The sequence below is a fragment of the Artibeus jamaicensis genome, unplaced genomic scaffold (genome assembly GCF_021234435.1).
Source record: "Artibeus jamaicensis isolate MK-2021 breed Jamaican fruit bat unplaced genomic scaffold, CSHL_Jam_final contig_240, whole genome shotgun sequence".
NCBI lineage: Eukaryota > Metazoa > Chordata > Mammalia > Chiroptera > Phyllostomidae > Artibeus > Artibeus jamaicensis.
Window position 1 is genome coordinate 9,769,399 of NW_026521506.1, and position 10,885 is coordinate 9,780,283.

The 10,885-nt window shown below is 38.6% G+C and overlaps 1 protein-coding gene and 1 non-coding gene across 7 annotated transcripts in view; one reads left to right on the plus strand and one right to left on the minus strand.

Moving 5' to 3' along the window:
* SMARCA1 (SWI/SNF related, matrix associated, actin dependent regulator of chromatin, subfamily a, member 1) overlaps positions 1–6,661 on the minus strand; it is a 78,031-nt gene extending 71,370 nt beyond the window's left edge. For 5 of the 6 annotated variants that reach the window (XM_037147116.2, XM_037147115.2, XM_037147119.2 and 2 more), the window contains exons 1-2: positions 6,324–6,661; positions 1,141–1,227 (exon numbers count right to left, since the gene is read on the minus strand). In XM_037147116.2, the coding sequence (XP_037003011.1) occupies positions 1,141–1,227; positions 6,324–6,497 (261 nt within the window). In that variant the 5' untranslated portion in view covers positions 6,498–6,661. The remainder of the gene's footprint in view (positions 1–1,140; positions 1,228–6,323) is intronic. The other variant, XM_037147121.2, reaches the window with a different exon arrangement.
* On the plus strand, positions 1,353–1,424 carry LOC119050700 (small nucleolar RNA SNORD112). Its single transcript, XR_005082805.2, has one exon. It is a non-coding gene; the product is annotated as a small nucleolar RNA SNORD112 (small nucleolar RNA).
* Positions 6,662–10,885: the final 4,224 nt, after the last annotated feature.

The following is a 10,885-nucleotide window of genomic DNA, read 5'->3' on the forward strand; positions in this document are numbered from 1 at the left end:
ATGTATTATAACCCCTCAATAAATTATCAAAGGTCATACAACTTGTACCACATAAATGTAATAAAATTTTTTCACTAAAAAAATTTTTAAAAGACCAAAAGATGTATTTACTCCATTCTAGATAAAGAAAAGAAATTTTTTATTCACAGTGTAAAGGATATTTGATTGCTAATGAAGGATGTGTAATTAATGACACCAGAAACTTACAAGAATTTATTAACATAAATTCAATAATTAGACAAATATATTCAGACCAGCAGCTGGAAGAAGACCAAAACCTTTTCATTTTATGTTATCCTCACTGGAATGCTGTTTTTAGAGTTGTTAAAACATTAACTATCTATGTTAGATGTGGCCTTAAACATTAAGGCATGGAGTTTTGTGAAATCACTACAAACAACCCAAAAATATACTTTATCTCTATTTATTTTTATAATATCACCACAAAAAAACCCCTCCACAAAAAGCTATATTCCCACTACTTGTTCATTTTTCTTTGGAACTGACCAAATTCACTAGTCTTTAAAACATCCAAAGCATAAAAATCTATAGTTAAATTAAATCTAAAATACGGATTTACAGGCTAAAATTTAAATAGTTAAATGTACATAGCAAAGCAGTAGGTGGGCATAACTAAGATTATACTGCTTAAACATGTAGTATTTTCATGCACTGGGCACATATCCTTCCCTCCAGAAAATGCATTACCATATTATGTTTCACAATGCATTCATATATCCAAAGTAAGGAAAGAGGGAGAAAAACACGTGAGTTTAGCTTCATGACTTGCTTTCTTTCAGCCATAGTGATATTGTCACAGGTATTTCACTTAGTGGATAAAGTACTTCTAGCACAAAACACCTTCTTATGGAGTAAAGAGCACCGAACAAAAACGAAGAGATGTGGATTCTAGTCCCAACTATTCCATATATAGCTTCTCTGCTCTTTTATTTCCTCATCTGAAAATGAGGAGATTCATTTATTCAACCAAAAAAACCTGTTACAATATTAAATTACTTTCTAATTCTAAAATTTATAATTCTGTACTCATTATCCATACACATGTATTTTTTAATCTTTCACATCTCCTCTATAAAAATCAACTACAATATTCACTATCCTACCCAAGAATATATTTACCATTTTCTCTTCATATTCTGGGTCCATTTCCTTTTCAGATTTAGAAGCTTTAGCAGCAAGTTTGAGTTGAAATGGAGAAACGCTTTTCTAGAATTTCAAAGAAAACCAATCATCAAATTGCAAAGTAAAGTCTTAAAAGTGGTCAACATTCTCATGTAAAGAAAGTAAAAAATAATTAAATACTAAATAAATAAATCAACATGGGCCATGCATGGATCAATGATGAGAGCATGTCATGAAGCAGGGCTTATGATTAATCCAGTTCTGTGCACCTGAGGTCCAATAAAAAAATCCAAAGAATTGTGAAAGCCAGAAAAAGAACATTAATTGAAACAAAATCCAAAAGGAGAAATACTGAGCCTTTTTGCCTATTTTTTTAATTTAAAGCATAAGAAAATGTGTGCCCATTCATAGGAGATTGTAAATCTAAAATATACTAAAATATAATAAAAATTTAAAATCTAGAATATACTAATATTATCAACCACGAAACAAAGAATTCAAGGAAGGTACATATTAATAATAACACTTTATGTAACTGAAACAAGCCAGAGTTTCGGAAGAAAAGAATGTGATTTCTGTTTCTGAAATGACACTATATTTTATTGTTTCCATATTCTAATTAGAACATTTAAGCTTTTTATGTAGTGTGATCATTAATATTTAAAATAATGAAATAGTACAGTTTCGAACTTTTGCCTTATGTTAATTTCTCCAACCAGGAAGAAAACTATTATAACTATTTATATTATGTAAATATTTTGTAGAAGCAGTTTCTCAGGGCTAATAACTATTAACCTTTGGTATTAAAAAGTTGTAATTTAGTTAAAACTTTAAAAATCACCTACTTAGAAACACTAATCTCATACATTCTATCCTTTATAAATACAAGCTTGTACTTGTAAGTACAAATAGGTATATAGAATACAAGTCCTTCCCTGTAAGAAACCAAGAAAGAAAAGAGTAAAAACAAATGTACCCATTAGTACCAAAGCTGAGAGAGTATTTCAATTTTAACAAGGACTATATAATTCAAAATACAAATCTGTTTGTGAAAACTGAAGAAATTATGTTCATTTTATCACGGGTTTTGTTAGCCTTTCCTGAAAAACTTAAATCATAAATCACAAACAGAATGTGATCTTAAACATAAGAAAAACATGGCTCCAATAGTAAATGTATCTTTCCAAGATTTACTAAAATTTCTATTCTAAGGAAATCAAAACTAAGATCAGGAAATTTGATCCTGGTCCCAGATTTGTACTTTGGAGTACTGATCTGATATTGTTCAGTTATTCTTAACCCAAATAACAGCCATCTTGATTTGCAGAATCTCTTATGTATGTATCATCTATGTCAGATGTTTTGAATGTATTCCTGGGTGGGTGAGAATAAAAAACTGCTGAAATCCCCTCAATCCCACACTTTTTAAAATCCTCACCCAAGAGTATGTTTATTGATTTTAGAGAGGGAGGGAAAGAAGAGGGGAGAGGGAGAGACAGACAGACAGACATCAATTGGCTGCCTTCCGCACATACCTGGACTGGGAACAAACTGAAACCTACATATGTGCCCTGACTGGAATGGAACCCATGACCTTTTGGTTTACTGGCCTGGACAATGCCACCCCAGCCAGGGTTCAACCCCGCACTTTTAAAATGTCACATATACTATAAATCCTATTTTATTTTCAAAGCAATAATTAAAAGGAAATTTGGGTAACAAACCCCACACCTTTACTATTCCCTAAAATACTATGTGAAGTCTATAATTTTCAAATTTCAAAACAGTGAAAACTACTTTATTCCATATACACAACTATGTATCTAAGAATGTGGGACCTAGACAAAACTAAAGCTTTAATATTAGAAAAACATTTTATTCATTACTTTTTTAGTTTACCTTGCAGTAAAAGCTGTAAAATTTTAATTATATGCTAATTAAAATCCCTAGTCTTGAACAGTACTATTAAAAGCTATAGGCAATTAACATAATTGGTGCTATCTTCCACAAGAAATTTTAAATCTGCCCTCATAACTTCTTACTTGCATGTGTATGTTTTCAAAAATATACTTCTCATACAAGAAAAGGTAAAAGGTGACTATGCTATTCCAATAAATTTCTTGTGTGTTTTATCATCTAGAAATCTAGATACCATGAGAATGCAGTCATCAAGATGTTCTGTCTTAAAGACTATGACCTTTTCCTTGATGTTTTTAACTCCCAAAAACACCAACTCCAGTTTACAGATAACCTAACACTGAAGTTATATGCCTATCGCTTAAACCAAATAAGTTTAGGAACCAGAAGGTAAGCAAAAATACTTTTCTGTAGCTAAATATCACAAGTTAATTCACCAAATCTCATCTACTTTACACATTGTGAAAGTACTCTCACGCAGAGCCTATTGTCTTTTATGATATACAATTCTTGGCGAATTTAATAATCTGGCTTTCCAGACTACACAGGATAAAAACAGCAGCAAATGACATGAGAAAGACCACTAGAAAAAGACACGGTGTCAACAGCAAGAAGGGATGGCACAAGCCCCGAATGTGAGAGCTCCACCACAGCAAGTCCCTTTTCCCTGATGTTCTGGTATAACTATTTCCCTCTCCCTGCTGCATTATTTCCCTCTTGTATGCATCACTTGTATTTTTGTATTTTACATTTTTTAAATGATTTCATCATTTTGTTTCATCTATGTCCATTATCATAAACAAATGATTTCACGGTTTTGTTTCATCTATGTCCATTATCATAAACAAATTTTTCTAATGAAAGTAGATGACATATTTTAAAAGTGATAGTGCACAGCCTGACAATTGAGGGAGGAGACTGAGAAGTTACTTAAACACAACACTAGCCCTGGCTGGTGTGGCTGAGTGGATTGAGCACCAGCCTTGGAACCAAGGAGTCACCAGTTCTATTCCCAGCCAGGGCACATGCCTTGGTTGTGGACCAGGTCAACAGTAGGAGGTGCTGGGGAGACAACCACACACACACACTGATGTTTTTCTCCCTCTTTCTCCCTCCCTTCCCTTCTCTCTAAAAATAAATAAATAAATAAAATCTTAAAAAAAAAACCCAACACAACACTGGAAGTGTCTGGGAAGTAGTTACTTAATTGAGGATAAACAACATCCTAGATCTCAAATGCCTCTGTATCACTCACTGTCAGAGTACAATAACTGATACAATAATTAATGGTATTTCCTTAATAATTGATATTAAGGAAAGGTTACTCTGCACTTTCAGTACACCATTTAAGGAGTCAAGCTAGTATACAATATATTGAGTAGTTTGGGGTTTTTTTGTGGGGGTGGGGACCAAATTAGTTTATTTGAAGGAATGGTAGAAATGAAAAAACTTTAAGTAGACATTGTGGTGCTATTTAGATTTCAAAAGAAAAAAAATTAAAAAGAAGTAATGAGTAAAGTAGTAAGCTTCAGATACCCACAAAGTTCCTGCCACACAGCACCTCATTTCCCTATGCTGAGCAGACAAATGAGATACTAATTATTAAGGCACTTGTATCGACTCAGTGCTTATTATGTAGGGTTTTTTATTGATTCCCAGTCTTTTCACAATTCAAAAAACTTATACAACCTGGAAATTCAACAACTTTTATTGTCATACAAAAGACAGGTTAGCAGTTACATTTACCCAGTCTAGGAAATAAAAGGCACCTAGATGCATTTCTGAATTTCCCAACATTTGACTTCTATGAACACCTGGTATTAGGCCCAGCTTTAATCATCAATATTGTCTTACTGATTCAAGTATCATGTGGGTGTTTAAATGTGTATGTTTTCTAAGGTTTCCATTTAACACTACAACTGTCTTTTTGTTTAGTCAACCTTGTAACAGTGAAATATGTCATTTAAGCAACTGCTGAATTTTAAATTATTCTAATTCACAGCAAAAGATGTTCCTTCAAAAGCTTTTCATCTGGTGGTATAGTTTCATATAATGATTCTGACAAAGCCACTTGAGATCTCTTAAGCATAATTTTAATTACCTACCTTTTTTAAAGTGTAATATGTCTATTCAAAAACGGGAAAAATCCATCCGTGCATAAATTATCCATCCTACAATTTTATTATATATCAAAAATCCGCATGCCCCATCCCACTTTTATCTCAATTTTCAATGTGTTTCATAATTTATTAGCATGTCTTGATCCACAGGAAATGTGCCCTATAGAGATAATACATATTTTCTGGATTTGGCTTTAATAAGTGTCTGAGCGGTCCCCTTATGTACATTAGCAGCAGGTCCTCCTGGTGAAGCAGGGTAAAAAAAATAAAAAATTAAACCTGCCTGTTTCCAGGAGGCAGCAGCGCCTACTAGGAGAGGAAGGAAGAAGCCTGAAAGGCTTGGGGCCGGATTGGGGGACCATCTGGGTGGCCCTGGAGTGAAACACTATACCGTCGGGGGCGGGGCAGAGGGTAAGGGTGCACACGTTGGAAATTTTCCTAAGCCAGCGCCTACTGTTCCTCAGTTTGGGGTTTGAACTGGGGGGAGGGGAGAGAGTACGACGCGGAGAGTTCATTTTCTCGGGGTGACACCCCCACCTCAGCAGGCGGGGACCCAACGAACAAGGGATTTTTTTCCCCCTGCCACCCAAAAGGCCACATTGCCAGTCAAAGGTGTAAAAGTCTCTCCCATCGTCCTCCGCCTTCCCACCACCCGCACCCTGAAATTCAATTTTGAAAAATAAGCCCCAGCAAAACCCTTTTTGCTCGAGTGTGGGATTGAAGGGCCCAGATTTCCCAGGCAGAGGCCGACGGGAAGAGGGGAAGAGGGAGTGAGAGGAGAGGGAGAGGCGGAGGCTGATTCCTGCACGGCCCCATCCCCCACCCCGCGCGTTACCCCAGTTCCGGGAACGTGAAGGGGGCTGGGGGCTGCCGAGAGACTCTCAAGCCCCTGGATAACGGCGCCCAGCACCCCGCGCCGCGCCCGCGCTTGAGCCCCGCCCCCGCCCTCCAGGCGGCGAGAAGGAAAGGGGGAGGGGAGTGAGTGTTCAGACTGCTCCACCGCCCCCCAAGTCCGCGCGCCCACAGCCCCCATCCCCGCCACGCTCGCGGGTACCTGTCGGCGCAAAAAGGTCAGGGTTTGGGTCCCTCTGAGGGACCCGGCACAAGATTTGTCCACCCCACACACACCCCCTTCCGATTTACCTCCTTCTCGCCCTTCTCTGTGGCCACGGTGGCTTCGGTGGCCGTGGCGGCCGATCCCTCCTCCTTAGAGGTGGACGGCCCCGGCCCCGGCTGCTCGTTCTCTATGACCACGATTGTGGCGGTCGCATCAGCCGCTGCCACGGTGGCTATCACTGCGGCGGTGTCCTGCTCCATGGCGTTGGAGCGGGAAAAGGAGAGGGGTGAGGGAGTGGACGAGAGCTCCTGGGCGGCGGCAGCGGCTGCACTGGAAAGAGCTGGATGGGGCTGGGTGGGGAATCACTCCGTTTCCAAACCCTTCGCTCGCCCCCCTTCTTTAAATAACCCTCACCCTGCCCCACTTCCGTCCACCCACCCTACGTCATGGCCTCCCCCGTCACGCTCCCCCCTTCCTCCACCCCCCCCCAACGATCGCGAGACTCCCCCTCCCCACTCAGAGCCCGAGCTGGCCCCGCACGACCAACTGTTGCCTGAGCGTTGGGCGCGGACTGGAGTGGAGGCGGGAAGCCAGAGCCCCCAGCCCCCTGCTAAACTGCTTCCCCACAGGCCCCCAACAGTCAGCCTGAGCTCCCCTCGCAGATGTATGCACAAGGAATTCTCTTTCCCTTAAATCTGCTCTTTGTACATCGGTGCTTTCCTCTTCTTGCACAAAGAACTTTTCCTCTGCTTTTAACTGTACCATAGAAGGTCTTTCTCACCATTTGCAAAACCCAGACACACTCACCACCACCACCACCAATCCCTACCCTCTGCCAGGGACTGCCCTTTCCCAGGTCCCAGGGGGTTGGTGGTGCTATTCCCACCTTCATAAATTCTGTGGAACGAAAAGCATTCCTTGAATCTCGATTGCAGCTGCAAACATTCTTTTACAAGGCAAAGCATGACTGTTGGGTTTTACGTATGTTCTATTTTCAACTCTTACCTCTCAGATAGCCAAGGGGCAAGGAGCCTTTCTTTTGCTACAACGACTGAATTGTAAAAATCCTTGGGGGCAAGGTCAAGGTCCCCACAAACGGGGTAACTCGTGGTAAGTACCTAATATTGGTAATTGAATTGAATTACTGTGATTTTTTTGCTGTGTGTTCTATTTGTATCATCCTTATTATTTAGTAATAATTCAATATCAACAATATACATGACCATGAATGTAAAAGCATTTGGTAAAGGGTGCAACAGTGTGCAAATGTCTATTATCAAATATATTTTCTCTTTCTCCTCACCCTTTATTTTGATTAATAACGGGAAGATTTACCTCCTACTTTTTAAATTTCAGGGGCAAAAGATAGCAAAACGTATAGCAAACAGCAATCACAAAATCTACAATTTCTTAAATGAAGCTAATACTTTCCAAAGTGTAAAGAAATCATGATTAATTTCCCTCAACACATCTTCATAAATTACCAATTTGAAATCAAGTGTAAATTCTGCAAAACCAGGAAGGCATACAATTGTCCCCCCAATATGTTCCTTTTTCCTGGGGATAACACCCTAAATTTTTTTTTGTTTTAAAGTTGTATGCTTAATATTAAAAAACCTTGTAACATTTTAGCCATTGTTGGTCATTTACACCTTAGTGAGTGAGAATGTGAGATCCTGTCGGGGACTGCTTTTGAACACAGAAAAAGAGGCAAAGCCCTGGCTGGTGTAGCTCAGTGGACTGAGTACAGGCTGCTAACCAAAGGGTCGCTGGTTCAATTCCCAGTCAGGGCACATGCCTGGGTTGTGGGCCAGGTCCCCACTGGGGGTCATGTGAGAAGCAACCACACATTAATGTTTCTCTCCCTCTCTTTCTCCCTCCCTTCACCTCTAAATAATAAATCAATAAAAATCTTTTTTTTTAAGTCTTAAAAAACCTAAAAGAGCAAGACACTGGTGATTGAAGGAATATGTCACTGAAAGGGGAAAGGAGGGGCTGGTGGTGCTAGCTAACCTTGCTCTGATTTTTCTTTCATTATGTTCTCATTTGCTTTAGATGTTCTCCATGGTGCCCTTGTTTCTCATCCTGAAGTACACAGGTGTACTATCCATCAGGTATAGGGAGTATCAGTATAAATATGATTTCTATTTCTGGAGCATCAACTTTAGTCAAAAAGTAGGACAGAATTAACTCACTTAACTGATCATTTTAAGCATGATATTTTCTATTAAAATGTGCATATGTGTTAAGGAATGAACTGCCCACTTTGAAATGTCTCCAAACAAAAGCTTGAGACTTCCAGTTAGACATCCTACCCCTTCCCCACTACCTATTCAGTCATCTCAGTCATTACAGGTTCTTTGGTGAGAAAGTTCAAGAGCACTGAAAGAGAGAGATGCTGAAATGCATGCATCCACCTGTCTTGAGAAGGACCCTTCCAGACAAGAGCAGTGGAGGATTTCTTTTTCACCAAGCTGCAGCTATGGGAGGATAGAATTCCTCTTTCATTGCCTGGGGCTTCAAAGGGAAAGACTCAAGAAATATCTGTTGTGTATTGATGTGTTTCTGCTTGCAAAGGTACTTTGTTTCATTGTATTTCTCATGGCCAATATACAATATTTCAGTTACGTTATGGGCTAAATGCATTTTTGTGAAGAAATTCGGGAAAGTCACATCCCTTTATAACACCTCTTCTGTGCAAACATGTGTTCCAAGTTCCAAAAAAAGAATTTAGAAAATAATTTGGGGGACAGAACATATTTATACATTGGCAATTTTCCATGTATGTATAATGTGATTCTTTCTTTTCAAGATGACATGGCTGAAAGTGCTACCAAGTATATGAGCTTGACTGGAAAGGTCAAAGCTTGATCCATAGACCTTGCCACAGGATTCATGTAAATATTGCCCTTTGGCTTGTGGCAACAACTGCTATTTGCAGAGCATGTGCTATCCTTATTTGCAAATCTGCCTAAAATTCATGATCTGTAGACTTTGTTCAACAACAGTCACCTGGTTTCTGATTCTTGTCAACACCTTGCTCTATCTGTTACTACTTTCCCTTATTGTCTTTTCATTTGAAATGGTCTTTAATTGAGGTTAGAGAACAAAGCAAAATTTTATAAAGAACCTTGGGGCCATGCTTGGGAACTTCAAAATGAATCCTAGTCTATTGGACAATATATCCATTTTGTCAGATTGTGAATATTCTAGAAATTATTCAGTAGTCATTTTTGTATACTCAGACCTGTTTGGTAGCTACCAGGATGCATATCCAAAGGTGGTGTTAAATAATTTTATAAAGTCCATAAAGGCAAAGTCGAGGGCTTGGTGTCCCTTCTCTTACCCTGAATCTGAAATTTATCGTTGAAATCACATTATAACTTAAAACCACATTGTGATCCCACTAATCAGTGTTCTTCAGAAAGTGGTACAAAAGATTCTGGTAGCAGTATCTTGCTTAGAGCTGTAGTAACCATTCTGTTCATAGCAGTAGGATTTCTCACTATTCCTCATGAAGATATTTGTCATAGTAGCATTTTTGAAAAGGTGATATTTCCTCAATGCTCTGTATATTAAGAAAAAGGTAATGGTAATAGCTTGTGTACATCTACAATTTTTTAAGCACCCACTATTGTGTCAGGCACTGCGCTAGATTCTTCACATATGATATTGCTAATCCTCCTGGTAATTTTATGAAATAACTGTAGTTACCCCTATTTTACATATCAGAAAACAGAGATTTAGAGAGACTAAATAATTTACCTAAGGTCCCACAGCTAGTGAGTGACTGAAGTCAGATTCAAATCTCAGATTTTTTTTGCTGAAAACCTTATCTTTTCACTTCACCTTTATTAATTTCTCTGTCATTCACAGGGCTTTCTCCTGGATAGTAGAAATCATATTGAGAAAATGAGAAATATTTTTGGCATTATCTCTATGGCATTCCCTCTGGGTTTATAAGAAGACATTGGCCCTGGCTGGTGTAGCTCAGTGGATTGAGCGTGGGCTGCGGACCAAAGGGTCGCCAGTTCAATTGCCAGTCCGGACACATGCCTGGGTTGCAGGCCAGTTCCCTAGTAGGGGACACATGAGAGGCAACCACACATTGATATTTCTCTCCCTCTCTTTCTCCTTCCCTTCCCCTCTCTCTAAAATAGATAAATAAAATATCTTTAAAAAGAGAAAGAAAGAAAACATTGTCACTCTTAAGTCTCTGGTAGTAATGTATAGCTAGATTGTGTCTTTAGGTCTATATAAAAGGTATTATAACATGGAAGTTGGAGAATAATTTGGGATTCTTGCATGTACCCAAAGTAAATTATTGGAACACTAAGGGGACTCAGGACAGTTAAAGTGCAGGAAGGGGGAAAGTATAACAGAAACACCTAAGATGTCCAAGAAGAATTATTTGGCAAAATATTATACAGTTTATTTCTAAGTAGAATACGTATATGAATTATATACACACACACGGAAATATGCCCTAATATTTTGTTGCATGAAAAAAGGCAAGCAAGAAAATAGAATGGTCCCATTTTTAAAAAAAGAAGAAGAAAAGAAGAGAAAGAAAGAAACTATTTACATAAATAAATTTCCACAAAGGAAAATATCTGGAAAGTTCTCCTGCAAATATTAACAGTAGTTT